The sequence below is a fragment of the Ammodytes marinus genome (genome assembly GCF_949987685.1).
Source record: "Ammodytes marinus genome assembly, chromosome: 24".
Lineage (NCBI taxonomy): Eukaryota > Metazoa > Chordata > Actinopteri > Uranoscopiformes > Ammodytidae > Ammodytes > Ammodytes marinus.
Window position 1 is genome coordinate 4357530 of NC_137228.1, and position 22669 is coordinate 4380198.

The 22669-nt window shown below is 41.0% G+C and overlaps 2 protein-coding genes across 2 annotated transcripts in view; both read left to right on the forward strand.

Annotated features, from left to right (window-relative positions):
• Positions 1-411: 411 nt before the first annotated feature.
• On the forward strand, positions 412-3673 carry LOC307269822 (homeobox protein engrailed-1a-like; the record flags this gene model as incomplete). The annotated part of the gene is made up of 2 exons (XM_080052893.1): positions 412-922; positions 3351-3673. 2 exons carry the CDS (start codon positions 412-414, stop codon positions 3671-3673), a joined length of 834 nt encoding a protein of 277 aa, XP_079909019.1.
• A 6461-nt stretch (positions 3674-10134) lies between these two features.
• The window catches only part of LOC307269643 (L-threonine 3-dehydrogenase, mitochondrial-like), a gene marked incomplete at its 5' end in the record, with an annotated part of 98355 nt that continues 85820 nt past the window's right edge, over positions 10135-22669 (forward strand). The window contains 6 exons of the mRNA XM_080052640.1: positions 10135-10219; positions 13208-13228; positions 13464-13539; positions 17950-18006; positions 19529-19650; positions 21239-21333. Coding sequence (XP_079908766.1) covers positions 10135-10219; positions 13208-13228; positions 13464-13539; positions 17950-18006; positions 19529-19650; positions 21239-21333 — 456 coding nt within the window. The remainder of the gene's footprint in view (positions 10220-13207; positions 13229-13463; positions 13540-17949; positions 18007-19528; positions 19651-21238; positions 21334-22669) is intronic.

Sequence of the window (22669 nt, forward strand, 5' to 3'; positions counted from 1 at the left end):
CAGCCGATTGGTCTGCTGCACGTGTGTACGCGCACACGTGCTTCCGGCGAGGAGTGTAAGAGAAAGAAGAAAACACACACACACTCAAGGGTGGAGATAACGGTTTTAGGAGAGTTTGGGAAGAGCGAATACACAGATATTATGCTGCACCGTGAAGACGCAGGGACACTGCTTGTAACGTGGAGCTGCTCGCTATGCCAGCTCTCGGAAGGCTATTAGGAGACGACATGTTGCCGCTGTAGGTGATATTAAAAACATATATAACACTGGTACTTATCCGTATTATTCTCGCGCAAAAGGCTTGTTTTTTACATGCCGTCCGTCTAAATTGGATACTGAAGGGGGGCGGGAGAGCGAGCAACAAGTGGAGTGTGGCGCGGAGAGGGCCGACGTTTTTCACCGTCAACAGCTATGGAAGAGCACAAGGAGCCCAACAGCGGCCGGGACTCGACCGAGGAGGAGAGCATGTCGCTGTCACCGAACCTCCCATCCCCGCCCGTGATTTTACCGCACCACCAGGCGGCCCAGCAGGCCCACAGAACCACCAACTTCTTCATAGACAACATCCTCCGGCCGGACTTCGGCTGCAGGAAGGAGCCCAGTTACCGCGAGCGGAGCCAGACGCCGGGCCGAGAGAACGTCAACCCGCTGGGGGCGAGGCCGCCGCACACCGGTAGCCTCTGTCTGGACTCCAACTGCAGCAGCGACAGCACCGCGTCGTCGCCCTCCTCGTCGTCTTCCTCCACGTCCTCCTCGCCCTCGTCCAAGCAGAACTCGTCCAAACAAGGCGAGGCGTCTGCGGGCAGATACGCAGACAGCCCCTCGTCAACTGCAGGCTCTCCGCCCAGGACGAAAGAAAGCCAGCCGATGTTGTGGCCCGCTTGGGTTTACTGTACGCGCTACTCGGACCGGCCCTCATCTGGTAAGGCGCTAATAGTCCCCGAATGATATGCTACCCGTCTGCCTGAAGTGTTTGAGTGCTGCATGCATGGGGAACTTGACTTCTCTTCTCTCTTAAGACAAACTTACATACTTGCTCCAAAACCAGTGTCAATCTCAAAGTATGAAAGGAAATGTAAGTTTGGCATATCAATAAATATTAAAAACAATAAACAGTAATGTATCCAAGTGCGGCTTTGACTCAAAAAATAGGATTAATGTATTATTTAGATTATTATATTTACAGACAGAATAAAACAAAAACAATAGTCATAATGTTGAAATATCATGTTTAATGAGTGGGGTTGGGGGTCAATGAACGAAACTATTATTTTCCACACACACGTATTGAAACATAAACACGCATTATGCGCTATGCACTCTCATTAGGTTATTATAGTGTATTTATTATTTGCATGTTGCAATTCAATATGCAATTTAATCAAACTGGGTTTGTTTACCCTTATAAATGCAATGTTAGGCCTTTATGTGTTGAGCAAATTGAGCCCGTTTGACTTACTATAAACATACTCATATGTTAACACAAAAAAGTTGAGTATTAAGAATTAATATCTACGATGTTTGCTTTAAAAATTGGTTTATGACTACATGGCTCAAATATTGCAGTTCTGTTTTATTTAGCAGACCTATACTGGTAAAATATCCCATAAAATATACGGGAGTTTAAACTATAATTCGATTACAAAATGTATAGTATTGATAGCCTACGCCTTTTAAACGGCTGTAAAATAACAAAACATTCACCAGCCTATTATACATTATTCATTTCAAATTCAAGAGAAATCAGAATGGAATAGTCCAGAGATTTTGTTTCAGGGCATACTTAACATGTTCTTCCTATTTGACCCATATTTATGATGGTATAGGGCGTATTTTTTAAAGCAGCGTTTACTGGGTTTTTATCCATTATTTATTTCATAGTTCATCAAAAAATAAAGGCGATGTACTGATGGAGGGGGGCAGGATCTCCGCCATTGTTGTGCTTTATTTTTTCATTAAGTCTGTCTCTGTGTGACTGTGACTTGCATGTGTGGATATTAACTTGTAGGCCTATTATTATTTTCTTCAGCCTCCCTTTCATCGTGTGGGTTTGTATCTATTGTCGCTATTGCATTAATTGGACAGTCACAACGCACAGGCTACATTTAGCTGTGTGACTGTCAGTTACATGTTTTGCTGTTCAAGCTTTTTCTATTCGGTGCATGCATTTCGGGCAGTGTTTGTCCACACGTGAGCGCAGCGCTGCGTGTTTACGCGATGAAGTCACGGTGGGCATGTGTGCATTCCGATAATAATTGTGTAACAGAATAGGGGAGATTTTGAAGAGAAAGCTGTGAAGTCTGCTCTGCTCTAGGCTAAAGTATCCTCTCTCAGTTGAACCGTAGCATCGGGGGGCTGCTTGTTTTGAATCAGTGTGGGTCAGGTGTCACGGGCCTGCATCAGACACACACACACACACACACACACACACACACACACACACACACACACACACACACACACACACACACACACACACACACACACACACACACACACACACACACACACACACACCTACACACACACACACACAGAGAGAGAGAGAGAGAGAAACCTCCACTTATATCACTACGAGAACAGCTTGAGAATAGGCCTGCTGGTTATAGCCTACACACAACTTCAGTTTCCATATCCCATTCACAACGAACTAAACTTTCCATAACCAAACCTGAAGGAAATTGCTGACCTACGTGTTTTGGGTGTTTTGTAGTGGAAGAAGGCCTTGTTTCATTATATCTGTCACGTTCAGGTAAAACACGAACATAGACGTGCGAGAGCGCAATGTCCTGCAGCCTATTGTCCATCAACAGTCCTTCATATTAGCTTAATATTAGGGTATTCCTTTTTCAATCATGCATGAATATATGCTTTGCAAACTCAATGAGAGCTCGACCATGGTGGAGAAAAAGTGAATAAATTACACTTAATTCAAAATTATAGTTCCAAAAAAATACATCAAATGACTAATTCGTTAGCGTATGTTTCTATTGCTCTTTATTTACGCACTGCACTGAGTTAGAAGGCCAGACAGGAGTGGACCTTTACTAGAGCTTAGTTGAGGACAAAAGCAGGTGCGGCTCTAACGTAACCTACATGCACGTATTCTCGAGAAGAAGCGGGTGAGGGTGGAATAGAGCATCCAGCCAGGACAGCGGTGCTTGCACTGAGCACATCAGTTCGGTGACCTACATTGGGGCCGATAACAAGGCGCAATCATCGCTCATCACTGAGACGCTTTAGTCGATACTATGCAGCAGCTTTGAATAGGGGAAATATTACAACGTGTGTAAAAAATGGTGCCAGCGGCAGTAGAATAAATTTTATTGCCATTGTTGTTTCCACTGCAGGCCCAAGGACACGGAAACTGAAAAAGAAGAAGTGCAGCACCAAGGAGGACAAGCGGCCGCGCACAGCCTTCACGGCGGAGCAGCTGCAGAGACTGAAAAACGAGTTCCAGGCAAACCGCTACATAACGGAGCAGCGGAGACAGTCCCTGGCCCAGGAACTCAACCTCAACGAGTCGCAGATCAAAATCTGGTTCCAGAACAAGAGGGCGAAGATCAAAAAGGCCACGGGCTACAAAAACGGTCTGGCCCTGCAGCTCATGGCCCAAGGACTGTACAACCACTCCACGACCACGGTGCAGGAGGAGAAGGAGGAGAGTGAATAAAGCGGCCCCGGACATTGTTATTATTCCCCTACCCCGCCGCTGAGCTGAGGGCCCAAAACCTGTGACTCTATTATGAACTTTTGGAGATAAAGGAAGAAAAAAAAAGAATGAACTGGAAGTGGGGGAAAACGCTATTTAAAAAAAAACACAGATTTCTGTTTATGGTGACAGTATATGGACATAATTATATAAATGAACGATCCTTATTAAAGTTTATATAGCCACACAAGTTATCATGTTGTATACGGTATATTTCATTTCAAGAGTTCCATCTCTCGTCCGGATGATTTTTTTTTTTAGGATGTCTGATTTGGCTCGATAGGTTTTTAGTGTTCTTTGTGTCTCGCGCCCACATTTCCCTCCAACACACGTCAGTCCGCGGAGTCAAACAAAGCCAAAGATTTTAATATGTTCACATGTAGTCTGAAATAATAATAATAAAAAAAGAGAGCGCGAGATCATGGATGGATGGACTACATCTTTCTTTCTTTCATTCGTTCCCACAGATAGTCCAGTGTGAAAGCGTTGAAACGGGGATAAATAAATAATATAAAATATGAAGTCTTATTATTCTGTAGCCTATATAGGGCCTTCTTAATACAGATTTCTTGTTTTATTTTATTTTAATAAACTCAAAACAGGAGAATATAACAGACACAATTTTATATTATTATTATTATTTTTATTATTATTTCTATTATGTCTCATGAGCCATGGCTTTAACGGAAAACAATTTAAATTATTAAATATAAAAAAATAAAAAATAAACAGCTTGGGGACATACAATTTAAAAAAACTGTTAACAATCATTTAAAGGAGCAACCCGTAGAACTATAACATGCTTTTTTCCTGTCTCTCTGACTCTGAATTTGTATTATTTGGATATGTGAGAGATGATGTGGGGCAAAGACTATAAGATACAAAAATATAGCAAATATAGAGACGCACACACACACACACACACACACACACACACACAGATCATCTTTCACTATAATCAGACACCGCTTGTCTCTCTGTAACGGATATCATTACACCCATTAATCTATTCTGGGCATTTAGAGGATTTAACACCTCGGCTACTCTCTTGACTCTCAGACACTACTACAGCAGGAGCCTTAATTAAATGAACACATTTGTTGAGGGGAAGCTGTGATGAGTGTGCGACGTCTTCGGCTTTTTAGGGAGAAAAACACTTTTTTTTTTGCCCGTCTGGCCTTCTGTGACCTCAGGTTCGAGTTTGATAGAGCCTGGCCATGAACTCTGTGACATATTGTCTTTGTGTGTGTCTGTGCGTGTGTGTGCGTGCGTGTGTGTGCGTCTGCGCGCTCAAATTCGAAAGGTCAGCCAGAGCAGACAAAATTTAAGGGTCTGATTATGTGAAGGTAGTTTGCACTATAGCTGTTATTGATTAAGTTGTATATTTTATTATTAACGGGGCATGTTGTGACATCAGAGTGGGACCTCAGAGGATGGAGTCCCCACCCCACTTCCATTTTCTGACTTTCCTGCTTTGGAAAACTGCCTTTTGAAATCCCTATAATCTCCAGCGTTGTGGGAGAAGAGATATATATTTATATTATAAATTCTAAGTATTAAAAGGATGTGAATTAGATTAAAGAGAGGGTTTTACAAAGGAAAAACTGGATTATTGCTTTGATTTATAAAAGCATCAGCATCCTGTTTACATTAGTTACGAAAGACAACTGGAGGATCCTGGTTGAGGCCACTTTGCCATATTAGTCTTCCATCTTTCCTGAGAGCTTGTTTTTATGAGTTACTAGGCATGCATTTATAGTGTCCATTTGCCCCTCGCTTTCATTATTATCATCCAGATTGTTTCCATGCAGTTTTACACTGATTCGAACCAGTGGTCAGGGTTTACACCATGGGTGCCATCCTGCTATTTTTAGGGCAAATAAAAAGTCCCCACCCAACCTCCTCCTGTTGCAAAATGTCCCTCCTAACAAGTCACTTTGAGCCAATGAGGCGTTGACTTTATATGATTTGACTTTATATTATTTGAAGTATAATCCATTTTTTAAGTTTTTTTTTTAACTAACCACAAAAAAACTACAGGAGAGGTGTCCCTTTGATGTTAGAATTAAATGGAGGGAAAAGTGAAGTGTTTAAGTGCGTCTGAAGTGGCAGCATTTGGTCTGAATAACCCCCAGGCCCTTTGACATGCACGACTGATGCTCTAAACCAGCAACACGAGCCGGGCGTGATTTATATTATTTGTTTGCTGCGTTGTTTATATACATCTGATCTGATAATGGCGGATCAGATTATTTAATTAAGAGCTAACAAGCCTGCAGAGGGTCTGCAGCGGAGGAGTTCACGGCCTCCACGTCGAAGAGGCTTTTTAATTATTTCAGGCACCGCTGCTGCTGCTGCTGCGTCTGCTCGACTCATCTCTGCCTATAGAGCACAGAGTTAATAAGCCACAGCATAGCGGGGCTAATCATTGATTTCAATAAGGACGAGCTGTTTGTTTCTAGGCATGTTATTCCGCAGCTTTCAAAATTAATAATTTTAATTTAAAAAAAATAAATAGAAAATGCATTTACTGTATGTAGCCTTTATTTCAGGGTATACTCATCAGCAGACAATGAGTGCAACACTGAACTGTTAAGAAAAATGCTCAAGTCACAAATAATAAGTAATTAAGTCAAATGAGCTTGAGAATAGGCAAAGAAGACATAATAATGTTGATTACATTTTTTTAATACAGTTCATAGTCTGCCTGAAGCAGTGGAAACCTCCAGGGGTCCTTGAAGGGGTTTCCTAAGGGCACCACAGCAAAATTAGGAATAATTTAACGTCACTATCGGCAGAAATGTATGAATGAATATTCATAGGACTTGATTTCAGCTTGACACCAAATCTAATTGAATACACACATTATGAGGTGGCTCTGTGTGGATCTAATTTGTGTCTGCTCAGAAAACAGGAAAACAATAGGCTGGTTTTAATACCACAGAACGGATTTTGCACCAGCTAAAAACACTCTGAATACTCTCGCTTGTCTTGAGGAGTTAAATACAGGGTCGTTGTTATGTTTTGAAAACACACACACACACACACACTCACACACACACTCACACACACACACACACACAGGCCTGATGCGTTCTGTAAATCCGGTCTCTTTTGCCATCTGGCCTGCATGTGTGAACAGAGGTGAGGAGGCTGCCTGGCTCTTCACGGTCAGCTAACCCTACAGCTCTAATATTATAACGATAGCTGCCTTCCCTGCTGTGAATGCGGAAGGGGATCCAATGACAATGTATTTAAAATTCATACAATTATGAAACGGCAAGAGAATTTCACTACCCCACTCACACACACACACACACACACAACCCCCTTCCCACCTTGTCATTTAGGAAACCGAGGGTTTATCTGTAAAACAAAGAAAAAGCCAGGGATCGTTTGCATAGTTAGCATAGTCTGCCTCGCAGGCACAATATGGATTTAATTTATATGCAAATGAAAGCAATAAAAGGGAGAATACACACTGGAAATCTCTGTCGTTCAAAAAAAGGGGAGAGAGTTGGATTCAGAGCAGGTAGCGCACACATGCACAAAACCCAAGCATTATCAGCCTCCACCCAGGACAGTGTTATATAATATCCTCAAGCTGCAGCAAAGATTGCACTGCTGTATTATAATCAGCCATGCACTACAGCAAAAAGCAGAAAGTTCCACAATTAAATCAGACCAAATAAACTTGAAGATGAGGAATTGTTTCACACACACACCCTATTATGCACTGGTATACATATACACAGTAGTACATAGAGCAATTATTAACTTCCACACATCACAATGCTTTTAATTTGTTAAGGGATCAGATATTGAAAAATAACCTAATGAAATACATTTAGTACATTATGGTATTTCTATCTTGACTTAAGTAAAAGATTGACGTCCATGGTTTAATTCATCTGATGTCACTGGTGACCTTGAGTTCTATCAGAAGTAAATGATAATCCCACAATAGCTCAGTATTGTTGTTAAACTCCATTTACATTTTCCATTCGTTTTCAAGAGCTATAAAACTTCTCTGTCTGACCTTGTGATTTCCACACTAAACGTGATCCCCCTCCCTCCCATAGCTGTAACATAATCAGATATGTGGGAGTACTGTACACAAGCCGGGGTCCCCCTTTCGGAAACATGCTGGCTAACCACCTGTCACTCAAACAAAGAGGGGTTGACCTCAACCAGTCCGTGCAAATTAAGCGTTCAGACTTTGTTGTTTATTTTGTTGTCATACACGCTTGCTGGAAAATGCATGTCAACGTTGAATAAGAAAAAAAGCTTTTCGGGGATAAACAATTATGGCTACAGATAGACACTACGCACGCACGCAATTAAATGCACCCATGCAGAGACATACAAGCATGCGCAGAAAAGGAGGGAAAAGGAAACCCTGGTCTTACACACAGAGCCTTTTAAAAAGAGGCTGCTTAGATCAGTGCCCTGTGACGGTGGTGGTGCTAAGCAGAGAAGTTTATAGTCGGGCCCTCCCAGCTGCTGCCTCCACAATGGGAGAGAGAGGAAGGGAGGGAGGCAAGAGAGAGAGAGAGAGAGAGAGAGAGAGAGAGAGAGAGAGAGAGAGAAAGCTCCTTCATGTCCCTTCTTCAACTTTGTTTTACCCTAAATTGCTGTAGAAACCCAATTGGTCCTACATCAGATTGCCCTTTTGGATTCGGACCGCATATGAAATTGCAACATTTGCCACGCTGTGCACAAAGTAAGAAAGTAAGCCCACCACTTTTTTTCTTTCTTTCAGGACTCACTGATGTGAGTGAAATGATGCCACTCATCCAGCTGTATGGTCCAGCTCACTTGTTTTTAAAATCAAGTGCGCTGTTTATTCAGTGGGGAAGCATCTTTGGCATGCAGTAAAAAGCCACTGCAGTTTTCCGCATTTTGTGTTATTGTTTCTGTGCATTTTCCACTGTGTTTGAGTCTAAACCAGAATGACAGGGGGAAAGAGGACAGAGGAAGAATGCAGAGGCACGATAGGTCTACTGGGCGACCTCTAAGAATTTCAGAGCAAACAAATCATTCACTAAGGAGCTGAAAAATGTAATACAAAAATGCAGGAAAATAATAAGATACAGCAAAAGAACACTGCCATACAAAGACACAGAGCAATATCTGCGTAATAGATAGACATTATATAATGCCTTAAAAGTATGTCATATAAGTGTCCATCTGTGTTTGTTTTAAATTGAAATCAATAATAAATATTAATATATAATTGAATTTAATAAATACATATGTGATTTCAAGATAATATAAAGAGACCAATTGACATACAAAACACATTGGTGCAAGTTATTGCTATGTAAACTAGTTATTTAGCTTCTACCCATTTTATTATTTGGATAAACTGACTGAATTACTTTGTTGAGTGAATCAAAATGTAGGTGATATTTTAAAATCAGAGGTAACAGCTAGAAAAATTATCTATACATAATTTGGAAAAAAAACAAAAGCTAGCCCAGTCTGGAGTCCCAAGGTGTTCAAAATGAAATAGTTTAATTGTGAAATAAATTAACCCATGACATTTTGTTTTTAATGAAACAATATACCTTGTTAAATCATTTAAAAAAAGTATAAAAACTTAACTAAATGTTATTTTTCTATTTTCTATTTTGATAGCAGAATTTTAAAGTTCCTTTTATTTTGAAACATTTTTATTTCATGATTTGGTTTTCCCTCAGTAACAATATTTTTTTCATGACAATTATTATTTTTCGTAATGATAATGTTTCAGTGTTTGCTTTATTAAGAGGTCGTTAACAAAACTACCATCATGAAACATGCCATTATGAAACCAAAACAGATTTCGAAATAAAAAGTCTATAACATTCAATTATTATGAAAATTAATGATAAAATAAAATTTAAAATAAAAACTTGGGTTTTAATCGTTTCTGCAATTATTTCACAAAAATGTTCATGACATAATGCATAATGACTAGGTATTCATTTCATAATATCCTCTTTATTTATTGTATACTGAACATCTAGGGGATCCAAAGAGGCTAGCTTAAAGTGATGCAGCTTTCTTGCATAGTGCAGTGTGTGTGTGTGTGTTTGCTTGTGTGCGTGTATTCGTACAGCATATGGCATGCCTACCATGTCAGCTCAAAAAAAAATGTACGAATGATTTTCAAACCGATTAACCCCAAATGTTTTTTGCTTTAGGACTCCACACACACCACCAAGGTCGGTTCTCATCATTGGGAAGTTTACTTATGACTTATTGCGGGCTGTCACACACACACACACACACGCACACGCACACGCACACGCACACACACACACACACACACACACACACACACACACACACACACACACACACACACACACACACGCACACACACACACACACACACACAAACAGACAAAGGTGGCATTGAGAAGGAACCTCCCACAATGCAGCTGAGCGTCCAGGGGGCTCTGGGCTCCAACAGCCGTGATCTCACCAAGCTAAATCCAGATTACATGGAGGATATACACAGTGCCACTTGTTTACTCTGACCGACAGGGGGTGATTTCAGGGTGTGGGGTGTGGAGATGGTACTGGTGGTGGTGGTTGTGTGTGTGGGGGGGCATCACTTACAGACTGTATGTGTACAAACTGTGGCCAAAAAGTGAGATGGAAATTCTCAAAATTTTCCACTCTGTAAGAGCTTTTTTAGTCTGTTTTCGGAGTAAAATAGTCCTACTATTACACAAATCGAATGTTTAAATGTGTGTCATATAGGTATGAAAATGAGCTTAATCTCCCTCAACCAATTCCAAAACAAACCAAAAGGTAAAGATGCTATTTGCCAATGTATAGCGTGCTACTGAGAAGGTGGCGCACTCAAGGTCCGATATTTTTGCTCTAATTTAAAAAGAAGTGTAAAGAAAATGCCAGCGCATCTCCAGCCACAGCTATGCAATGCGGCAGACAGACACTTCAACCCGGGCTGCTGACGACTGTTCTCAAATCTGATTTGAGAACAGAGAAAAACAGAGAAAAGCCCATTTAAACGGATTACAAAATAATGTATGTCCAGAATTAAAAATAATCTAAGTTTTTTTTATCTTGTGTTTTTAGTCGACACCATATTGATTCTTCATTGTGACATTTCTGGGCTCTTTCTGTTGGGTGTACATCTGACAAAAGCACCATCCAATGATGCGTGGGATGTACATAATGCACTAACTCTCATGGTGAGTTTCTAACAAACTCTCCCACACACACAAACACAGTGAGAACAAAGAGGAGGACACCTGGGATTCCCCCTGTTGTATGGGTGGTCACCTCTGCCTCTTCTTCATGCCTTCCACATGTGGAAGCACTTTATCTTCTCACTCCGCTTGTTTGTGAGTGTGAAGCGTTTACTTGGAAGAAAGCAAGGCTGTGAGAAGGAGATGGTCACCGATGAGAATAGCCATTTAACTCTCTCTCGTCCACTGGGCCCCTTGAGAGGTATTACGCTTCAAAAAGAAAAGAAAAAAGGGATTGTCTGGTCAAGCAATGCACCATGTTGTTTTTGGGGAGATTGTCATGTTGGTTAACTCAGCCATTAAGTGATGAGAGCATAGACACCACAACCATTCATGTTTCTCCAATAGATCATTGACTCCATGCCCTTTGGCATAGCGCACTAGCAGGCCACTAGCACGGAACTGTTAAAATAAAATATATATATATTTGTAAAAATCAAACAATGGCCGTTACTTGTTGTCTGGCTGGCTGGCTGGCTACCCTCTCACCCCGTTTTCCCACTTCAAAAGCCGGCGCTCTTGTGGAGACCTCCCTCTCCTCTTTCCCCGCTCCGTCTTTCATCGCGGCGGCCCGGAGGTGATGCGGGGAAGCGATTAGTCATATTCAATTTACATACGGCTGTCACGGGCTCCTCCAAGCTGAGGGGGCTGATGTCATCCGTGCGTGGGGCCCTCTGGGGCCACCCAGCGTATGGGAAGACTTCTCACTGTCAGGGGAGGGGGGAGAGAGATCCCCCCCTCCTGAAGGGAGCAATATCAAATGGTATGATGAATGTGGGGCGGCACTTTAGTGTGCATGTATGCGTTTGGGAGGGGAAACATTGCTCGCCCAAAACCAAGTCCTTTCTGTGATTTCACACCTCTGTACGTTATTCCATATGTTACAGTGTTGTGTTCTTCCATTAATAAAACTGGAAACTGCAGCCAAGAGAGAGAGACAGCAAACGCTAACAACGCTAACAAGGCTTAACAACCCCTGCCCCCCATACTTGACAATATGGCGTACTTTTTACTTTAGTTTCAAAACATGGAGAAAAAGAAAGACCCCAAATTTACAGAGATATAATTGTTAATCAATACATATGTCAACAATATGGTTTGGTTTAGCAGGTATTGTCTTGGGTTATTTACAGATACACATACACAGGACAGTGGGAAGGAGGGTGGTCGATTGCTTCATCTCTTCCTTACAGAAATATTAGCTCAAATATGGCTCTGAACTCCTCCAGGGGTCAAGAACCGGCAGTCCATTTTGCAGCCGGCTGCTCAGAGAAAGCCGTGGGGCTTGTGTGGTTTATAGTGAAAAGCCACTGGCAGGCGTCCAGAGGAGGAAGTCTCAGTTATTTATGAAGCCTCGCTTGACAAAAGACAGTAAAGGGCTCCCATATTCACTTCGTCTGGCTGCCCTACCTATGACAGTGCATCCAATTTGCTGCCGTCGAGAGCAATTAAATGTGCGGAAAATTAGGCGAGTCCTCGTACAGCGAGCACGATATGATTTTATGTACAATGTTGGCATTTGCTGCGGTGGTGGAAAAGTGGCTCTGAAGGCTTTGTGGACAACCAACGCAAACATTCAAACGACTCGACTGTTATCCACTACTGATGTTTTTTGGGGGTTTTTCACTATTACAAATACAGATTTAAAAATTAGCTTGGCGCATAATTGGACTACATTTTCAATACATGTTTATGGTTAAAATATCATATCACATCCATATTTACCTATGTTTATGGATACATTTATTTTTAAAAACATTTACTCTCAAAGACATACTTATATGCACATGTGCACACAGTGTCACACACACAAAGGCCAGAAGTTCAGGTTACCAGGGCAACTCATCCCTGGATCTGGGCAGCAGAATGCGAGACCGTGAATAACTGTTTTAACACACAGCTGGCACAGTGTGTGGTCTACGACATACCATCTAAAGCATAACTCTGTCTGTCTGTCTGTCTGGATTTGTGTGTGCGCGTTTGACGTCAGCCTCTCGGTGCGCATGTGTTTCATCTTCATCATCCAGTTTTGCTGACATGTAAGTGCGTGTGCGCGCATTCATCATCCGTGCAACCGAGGCCCATTGGCAGGTATGATTTCCTCAACGGGCTATGTTATTATTGCCTATAGTGTTTGTTCATGGCGACAACACACGCATCATGCATGTACATGTGTGTACGTTATGGAGTTATATTTATCTCTAGGTTTTCTCTGCGTACCTTGTGCCAGACTTCACCATGAGAGCCTCGGGTATAAATAACACCTGTGCACCATCAGTCAGCTGTCCAACCAATCAAACGTTAGTGAGGTTGAGCCTCACAGAGTATCTGAATATTGACCTCAAAATGATCTAGCAATTAACTAATGGTGTCAGTCATCCCTGTTTAGTTATCAAAGAGCATTCTGTTAAACTGGTTTCCAGTCTAAACTATTGTATTTTTAGTTTTTGTTGTGAGTTTTTGCTTTTTTCCCTTCTTGCCGACAGGTCTGAGGCCGAACACCTGTGTGCTAGCTGTGGAAGTTAAGACACGCATTGTGGAAGACAAGTTTATGGGAAATAGGTACAACACAAAAAGTTAAATATACACTTTGGACAATTTAGTGTATTTGAAACATTTTGTCGTCACTCAACAAACATCCAGTAGAAGCAGCAGCTCAACATTATAAGTCAACTATTTGTTTTCCCTTTCGCCTCTGCGTGCTTCTGTGCATTGAACTCAGTATTCCAGAAATCATCAGGAGCAGATGGCCGCGAGGCGAGAAAACAAACATCAGAGAGGGAGAGAGAGAGAGAGAGAGAGAGAAATAGAGAGTGAGAATGAAGGGGAGAAAGGAGAGAAGCAGGAGGGAGCTGAAGGCCTGCGTTTCCCGTCAAAACGGTGGAGATGAGCCGCAGATGTTTGCCGTCAGAAGACAAGCCGTCTCTAACAGCTGTTCTGGGATCAGTTTTGTGTCGGTACGGGGATGACCTCCTGCAACGCTATGATATGCAACAAAGCAGACGTACAGACTAAATGAAAGGGTGCTTTTTTTAGGTGCAAATTGGAGCCTGAAAAATTTGCTGAAGTGCCCTTGAGCACCCTCCTAAATGCCAAGGGGGTAAAAGAAAGGACAGATGAATAAGGACATTTTTTTTCTGTGGCTATTGTATGTCATGACATGTAACAAGAAACAAAAGTTATGATATTCTTTTTTTTGTTAGGGATTGATTATTAAATAGCTCATCCCCACCGCCCACTTAGTATGATGAGGCCTAGCCTGCTGCTAGCGCGTGGTCTATGTGAGGAACAACAACAATACGCAGAGGATTTTCTCAAAGCTAACTGTGGTGCCAGCAGAGAAACTTTACCCCAATGTTATGACAAGTATGTGGTAAAGAACCGTCAGCGATGAATTTAAATGTCAGCGTTTGAAAAAAAAAAAAAAAAAAGACAGCCTCTTTTGGGGCCCGTGCAGGAATATGGAGTGGTTTTATGCATGTGTATGTTGGTGTACATATGCTTTTTTTCCACGCGTTTCCACAGGAATTCACAAACACAGACTTGAAACTAGGGATGATGCTGCTCTATCGGGCCGTGTTGCAGGAATATAATTTTGGTGAGGGTTATTTTCTTTATGTTCAACTAAAAACAAAAAGGGTCGGGAAGGACAAAAAGAAGGACATTTGATCCTTCGAGCATGTCTATGCGGGTGTTTATGCATATAAGCGGTTTGCGTTCCAAATCGAGGAGCCAAGTCAAGTGCAGTCACAGTGGGAGAAGTACGCAGTAGAGTATGTCAAAACACTCTATTACAAGTCAAAGTCCTACAATGACAATACTAATTAAGTTAAAGCAAAAGTACTCTGCAGAAACACACCCCTGTCTGTCAGTGCTATATTATTATATATGGCATTATTAGGTCACTAATGTGCTAGCATCAAAAAGTACTTTTTCGACAGAATCAGATATTAACAACTTTGTTCAGAAAGTTACTTTAGTCGACAGAAGTCGTGGAAAAACGTGAAGACAGCAGGGAGAAAAAATAGCATGCAAGGCTACATTTTGCATTTGTTTTCTTTTTCTGCAAAGATCTTTTCTTGGTTAGAGCCGTATTTGAAGACAGATGTGAAAAAGCCACAGTTTTTCATTACAGTGTTAAGTCAGGCCACATTTGGTCTTCTTTGGAGTTTTTGCTGAGACGCAGATCAGTGGAGGGGAGGTGGGCAGGGCAGCCTCGCTCTTCAGAAGTGGATTTAAAACAATAACTATATATTTCAGAAACTTAACGGACTGTTTCCAATCCATAACATTAGAGAGGATGATTAATACCTTGTGCAATGCAAAGGGAATCTCAAGCTTTAGGATTAGGTTATTATAATATATAGGCTTACACTAGTTGTAACAGGTTTTTGATGAGTGAGTTCACAACAGTAGTTACCACTAAAAGCAAATAGTGTATTACTTCATCCACATGAGTTGTTGTTACAGTATTGCTTGCCAAGAGTAAATGAAGAATATGTATGAACATAATGGTAATTGTCTTCAACCTTAAAAACATATTAAAATTAAATTCAAAATACAAAATAATTTTTTTCTAAACATGTAGACAACAAGCTTGTTTTATACGCACCCACACCCACACATTCCTATTCCACACACCCCAAATCAATCGGCTATTATCTATGCAAACTTCTAAACTGCTTGATAGGAAAAGCTGGCCGATTGTTTTTCCATTAGGTGATATCACTGCTACACATATAGCTACAGGTCGATGCAGCGCTCATTATGGCTGCGGGCTGATAATAATTAACCACTAATGTGTGTAGAAACAGGCCCCCGGTGGGCCCATGGTGAAGCAGGGACGCTCCCTGAGGAAAGCAACGCAGCGGCTCCACTCCCACTGTCTATTTGGCTCACTTGCTTCCCAAAGAACACCAAAGCAGGGATTAAGCAGATGAATTAGGCAGGGAAGTGATTTGAGGAGAATTGCCTTGGCTACACTACTTTTAAAACAGTAGGTTGTTAAGTATGACTTTTTTATTTTATTTACAACACTTTTAGCTTGTAATAAACAAAACAAAATTTCAACTACAAACATTTAAGTACACATTTTTATTAAGGCCCCCCTTTATTAGCATTTATAAGACATTACTAAGGGCTTCATTGAATTTGATATATAGCTTGATAAGTTGCAAACCATTAATAGGAACATAATTTGGTCAGTCATTAATAGCCCATTAAGTCTGCAGTTATAAAAATCAGTGTATAATTTATAAAAGAGTAATAAACAGAAGTGCTGCAATCATAAATGTTACTTATAAGGTTCATCTGATAATATCCCATCTTCAACCCTTTCATAAGTTTTAGAAAAAACAAAAATAAAGCCCTTTATAATATTCTAAGTTTGAAAACAGTATGTGGCAATTAATGTTGTTAATAAATGTGCGGTGTGGCGATGTTACAGATGTCAAACTATCCATTGGAAAGGTCTGTGTGATAAAATAATATACTTAAACGGACTATGCGTTTGAAGCTGGAGGAGGATAAACACCTGCAACAACCTGGCAACCCACAGGGTATTCTAATAGCTTCTTACCCAGAGTAACTTTCCCACCATTACTTAATTTATTCTTGAATGATCTATCAAGAGTGAGTACGCAGATAAACTCTCCACAATAGGCCACAAGCTATGACACATAAGGTAAAAGAGAAATTAAAAAAAAGGATAAATAAATGAATATCTCCACTTATTCACTACTGTACATTTGCTCAATCAAACTATGATGCCATCAATCTTAGTTGCAGTGAAGGAGGACGCAAGGTTAAATAAGACAGCACTGACTTTTTCCATAATTTATATGGACTCTAAGTAGAGAAGAACCAGAAATGAAATGAGAGGCAGTTGGTTAAAAACAACAAGAAGTTGATTCCCTGTAGGGGAAGTCTGGGAAGCCAGATGTTCATGAGCCTCACGCTCACTGCAGTGCATGTCTGAGTACCAGTGTGCCTTATTTTGTGTGTATGTGTGTGTGTGTGTGTCAGCCAGAAAGAGAGGCGTGTCCTGATGTCCTAGCCAGATGTTGCTGATCCCTGCCACTCAACAGAGGGAGGTTCATAACCAGCTTTACAGAATTAGGAGAGACCACTGGGACGAGGAAGACAATTCCACTGGACAAATTTGGTTGGCCGAAGAAAATCAGATTTTTTCATATTTTTTCAAAGGGTTGTATTTCACTTGACCAAACATATTTTGTGAAATGCTCCTTTTGCTTTTATTTACTGGCCTCTATGTCTATTTTACACATGAAAGATTAGTTTAGCTAATGAGATAAACATAGTACTTAGCCTTGTACTACAAAACGAAAATGTTCAGTTATTATGCTAAGCTAAGCTTACGCCTGGCTTTGGCTTCATATATCACTAACAGATAGAAGAGTTGTATGGATCTTATCAGAAAACACATTAATGTTGCTGAGTACACTGGTTATTATACCCATCTGGATAAATTAAAAAGAAAGGCCTGTTGAAATGCAGCTAATTGAAATTGTATTAAAATTGAACAAAGGTGATTGGAAATGCTGATTGGATGTAATTGGCTCCCATTTACTGCATGGGTTAAGTCGATCATTTCGCTGCTATTGACTATCTGACAAATAAATCGAATCAGAAATTTAAATTGGATTTGAAACCAATTAAACCACCACATTTCGACTTGAACAATGTCCAGAATAGACCGTGAAAAGGTTTTGAACCAGTTCCTTGTCCACTTGTACTCAATAATGTGTGTGTGGTAGGACATACATAAGTCTGGCTGTCTGTTGAAAATATGCTTTTGTGTTGTCCCTCTGGTCTAAAGAAAATTCAGCTGTGTACATGTGTGGTTGTATGTGTGTTAGTGGATGTGTGTATTTTTGCTCCAATATGTCCGCGCTTGCATCTGTCTCTGGCCCTCACATGTGTGCTTGCGTGTTTCTCCATGTGTGTGTTCAGTGCTGGTGTGGGGATCCATCTGTGTCGGGTTAACCTGCTAGAAGCCTCTCCCAGCAGGTAGCCCTGGAGGGCCTAAATCATCTGGACGGCCAGGAGCGTGAAATCCTTCACGGCCTGGACAGATGTCTCCCTGCTCAGGTCTGACTCAGCCTCTAGCGACCTCCACAGACCTTTAAAAGGCCTTCGGAGCAGAATTTGGCTGCCAAAACTAAGACCAGAATGTATTACTTGAAAGCCAAAATAAAATTAAAAAATCACCTGCAAAGTGGACTAAATAATTCCTATTTTAATTAAATATTTTTAAAATATTTTGCACTGTTTTATTGTTATGCAAACAAATACACAGATACAATATCGACATTCATTTGAACATGTTACATATTCAGCTTCATTTTTATTCCTTTTTTTATTTAATATCTGCAAATAAATTGTTGCTAACATCTCTAAAATAAGCCTACACATATGACACCCTTCACTTGGCTATTTCAATATATAGTTTAATAAGTCAATGAAACAGACGTGCTACCATGAGTGCCACATGCTGTATGAACTGACAACATGCCAACGCTAGGTCAGCCAAAGGCTAAAGCAGCCTGTGTTTGTGGGTGTGACAACAGCAGAAAGCCAGTGAGAGAGTGAGAGACAGAAAGCTGCCCTCTATGACCTGACAACCATCTGCGCAAACCTTGATCTTTAAACACATCAAAACACAATCAGTCCCATAGTGATGAACCTTGACTCAATATCAGATTACATTTTGTGTATACTATGCATGGTCTGATATGGGACATTTTACATTAACTAAAATGCTTAAGGTTGCATTGGTAATATTTTAGCTGACCGGTATGCAGTCTTCTCTCAGACAAAAACACAAACTTAAAGCTCCTATTAGCAAAATTGACAAACGGACCAACTGATGACTGAAATTATCATCCAATTATCAAGAGCCAGATACAATTCTTATATTGAAGGAAATTATGCCAAACAAATGCCATCTATTTTACTAACTTAAAAGGTACAGTCAGTGATTCTGGATAACACTTGTCAAAACCAATGAATATCTCCTCACGATCTTCTACCTGTCCGTACTGTGTGTGCGAAAAAAAATCTGGTATAATAGACAGCCTAGGCTTGGTAAACAAAGGGAGCCCACTTTACCTATAGCAAAATACCCGTTTACAGAGCCTAGGCTATGTATTAACACTGTATTTTTAATTAGCGTACACACGGGTAGCAGATCGTGAGGAGATATTTACTGATTTTGACAAATAGTGATTTTGACAACAAGCATTCAAGAATCGCTGACTTCACCATTAAATACTAGTGCCAAGTATACTCAATTACCTAAAGATAATCTTCAGGAATCGATGCATCAACACTTGGGGGAAATATGTTATCAATAGACTTGCCTTTCTTTAAAAACTGTCTAAAAAAGGATGATACTCATATTATGCTACATGGCCAAATTCATTAGCCTATAACAAAGAAATGAAAGACATCAGGGAATTCTACAGAGGTTAGCCTCCTGTCCATTGGAGGCCTCCCGTACCAGCTGATTGAGCTGGTGTTGTGTTTTAAGCCTAGGTGGCTGGGCCATGGGGCCTAATAGGTTCCAGCTGGGCCTCTGTGTCTGCATTAAGTCCTCAAGTGGAAAAGTGGCTGCAAAGTCAAACCACCTGGTGGGGCCGAGCTGCCGGGGAGGTTAGAGGTGGCAGTGGACGAAGCAAACCCTGGAAAACGTTGTCTAAGATAACGTAGGCGGCCTTGGCAAAACAATACAGCTCTCTGAACTTATTTTAATTTTATGTAAAGCGACTGCAACAACCAAATTTGATGTGTATTCCCCTTGCAAAAAAAAAATCATCCAGCTTATATCCATGCAGTTTAGATGGCTGCAGGTGCTATTTTGGCGCTACCTGTCAGCCAAAAGCACCTTTGCCAATTCATGTGGACGATTTGGAGCTTACAAGCTATCTTACAGGCTTAATCGGCTACATTTTGACCTTGGCCCGTCTCAACACAAATCCTGACAATAAAGCAACAGGATCCCCCCCCCCCCCCCCCCCCCCCCCGATCCGTGTGTGACCGCTACAGTGAACAACAGCTGTAAATTTGTTGACCTGATGATGCGGCCCTTGTCACAAATGTAGCTACGGACGGGAGCGAATCATTCTTTCACAAGCAGCATGACAGGAGAGATGGCAACAGACTCTAGGATTTCACGTTTGTCCGGGGGGTACATCTCTGCAGCAAATACATTTTGGCACAAGCACCTAGTGGTTGTCACATTAAGAGTCTACCTTTTTAAGCATGCGTTTAAACAGGACAGTCAGCTAAGACAATATTCTTTTTCCAGAGCATAAGCTTTGGGAAAATACCAGCATTGCACTCAGGTATTTAGTACTTTGCTGGGTCTTTGCCTTGCTCAGGGGCTTTGTGTTGGTTATTATTCACAGGGAGAGACTAGCATGTCTCAGTCGATAACGCTTCCCTGATTTCCCAAGCACGTATTCAAACTGGCAACCCTCCAGTCCATTGTGCTCCTACTGCCAAACAGTTATTTTTTAAATTAGCATGTTTTTCATATGCTGGGTTTGTGGATCCTTTTAAAACTTATCCCACATGATGTTATCGAACACTTGGTAAAGTAAGGATGTTTTTGGAGAAACACAGTTTTCAGTCAGTCAATGTTGAACATTTTGGGAAATGCACTCACTCACTCACTTTTTAAAGGGGTTAGATAAGAGCATTGATACCGTTCTCATGTCTGTATGCTGGATATGTAGCTGGAACCAGCATCAGTTAGTTTAGCTTAGTTTATAGACTGGAAACATCTAGCTAGGTATTGTACAAAAGGTATATAAAAAAAAAATAATAATGATCTGCCAACCAGCATCTGTTGCTTATTAAAATGTTATATCTTATTTGTTTCATTGGTAGAAAACCCAAAAATGGAAAAACGACAACTTGTGGTTTTATGGCGAGTTATGTGGAAGAACAATTTCTTGGCAGGCCAGTGCGCCCGGGTAGAAATAGTTCAAGAATGTAACTCGAAAAACCACTTGTTCTTCTTAAATTTAAATACACAATATAAATATATAAATATTGCATGGTGGACCAGGAGGTGTATTATTTCTCTTTGGCCATAGCTAGCAAGTTGTCCCTTTGCCTTGCTTACAGTTGAACAAACTAGACTGTAAGTAACACATAACAAATGATTCTTTCAAAGGTAACAAACTTCAGTAGAATTGTCCCTGGCCTGTACACACTCCCTCTCTGGTGTTATCAGTGTGGGACTATGAGGGACCGTGTAACACTGCATCCATCACAGCTCGTCTAAGCCAGCCCACAGCTCAGGCTCGGCACAATGCAACTGATGAGCTGGTGAGAGATATTTATGAGGATCCTCATAACCAGCCCAACAGAACCCGGGGCATTTGACTACGACCCGCAGTGCCCTAGCTTTCTGCATTTTCCATGTTAGAACTCAACATGTAACCTCTAGCTGTCATTCAGGGAGGATGCTTTACCATGTGGAGCATATAAAGCAACACACAGCTCATCAGCAATAAGTCAGTGTTGTTTCATAAAGAGAGCTGTTACTTCAAGCTCAAATATATTCAAATAAATAAACTATAATGAAGCACTTCCCTAGAGGAATTTTTATATTGACTCAATTTTTTCATATGACCCCTTCTGTGACACAAATGCAATGCAGCGGTGATGCTGCTTTCATTGTTTTCAAAGGAAGAGCGGATTGAAATGCCTGGCACTCATTGACTATAATGGAGTTTGTGGTCAAAGAAGGATAAACTCCATTCCCCACAGGGTATCCCCTTCTGTGGCTGGTCACATTGTGTTCCATGTCTTATAAAGAATTTATTTCTAAACTATTTGGATTTTAACTGAGCACCAAAAATTCAGAATAGGATTTCAACTGTAAGAAATCAAGACCGCGCTGACTGAGGAAAAACTTGGATTCTAACAGAAAAGCCCAAGGCACTTTTCTGTTTTAAATGAATTTAGCAAAAAGAGAACAAGTCTAACTGCAACCAATAGTAGCGCCCCAGCAATCTTGTGTCATCCTATTCAAAGCAAGTCGTTCTGTGGAGGAGGAAATCAGTTCAGCAAGATCCAGGAGTACAAAAAAAATTAAATAAAAAATCTGAGTAAGTTACTGTGAGGCAAGAAAAGAGTGACGCTGAGAAATAACCAGTGTGATTTGATCTTCTGTCATCTGCCTTCTGGGTCCCTGTACACCAAATATGTTGCCATTGAAACACAGAGAGAGAGAGAGAGAGAGAGAGAGAGAGAGAGAGAGAGAGAGAGAGAGAGAGAGAGAGAGAGAGAGAGAGAGAGAGAGAGAGAGAGAGAGAGAGAATCCCTCTAATCCATCTGGCATCCTTATGCTGCTGTTAAGGCCCCCGTGGTGACTTCAGAGATAGAAGATGAGCATGAAAGGGAATTACAACTAAGCCCTTTCACTGATTCCAAAAGATCTGCTCCAAATTACTTTGAGAGCCAATATTAACTTAAACAGGCTCCCTCTCCCTCTTGCCTCTCTCAGAGTTCACGACTTCCGCCGCAAAAGTGGGATGGGATGAGGACCAGCAGCCATTTGAGTCCCACTCTGATGGATCGAACATGGCACTTATGCTAATTTGCCTCGTTTTTTGGCGAGCACCACATGCATTCTTACCCAGCCGAGACTCCATTTGGA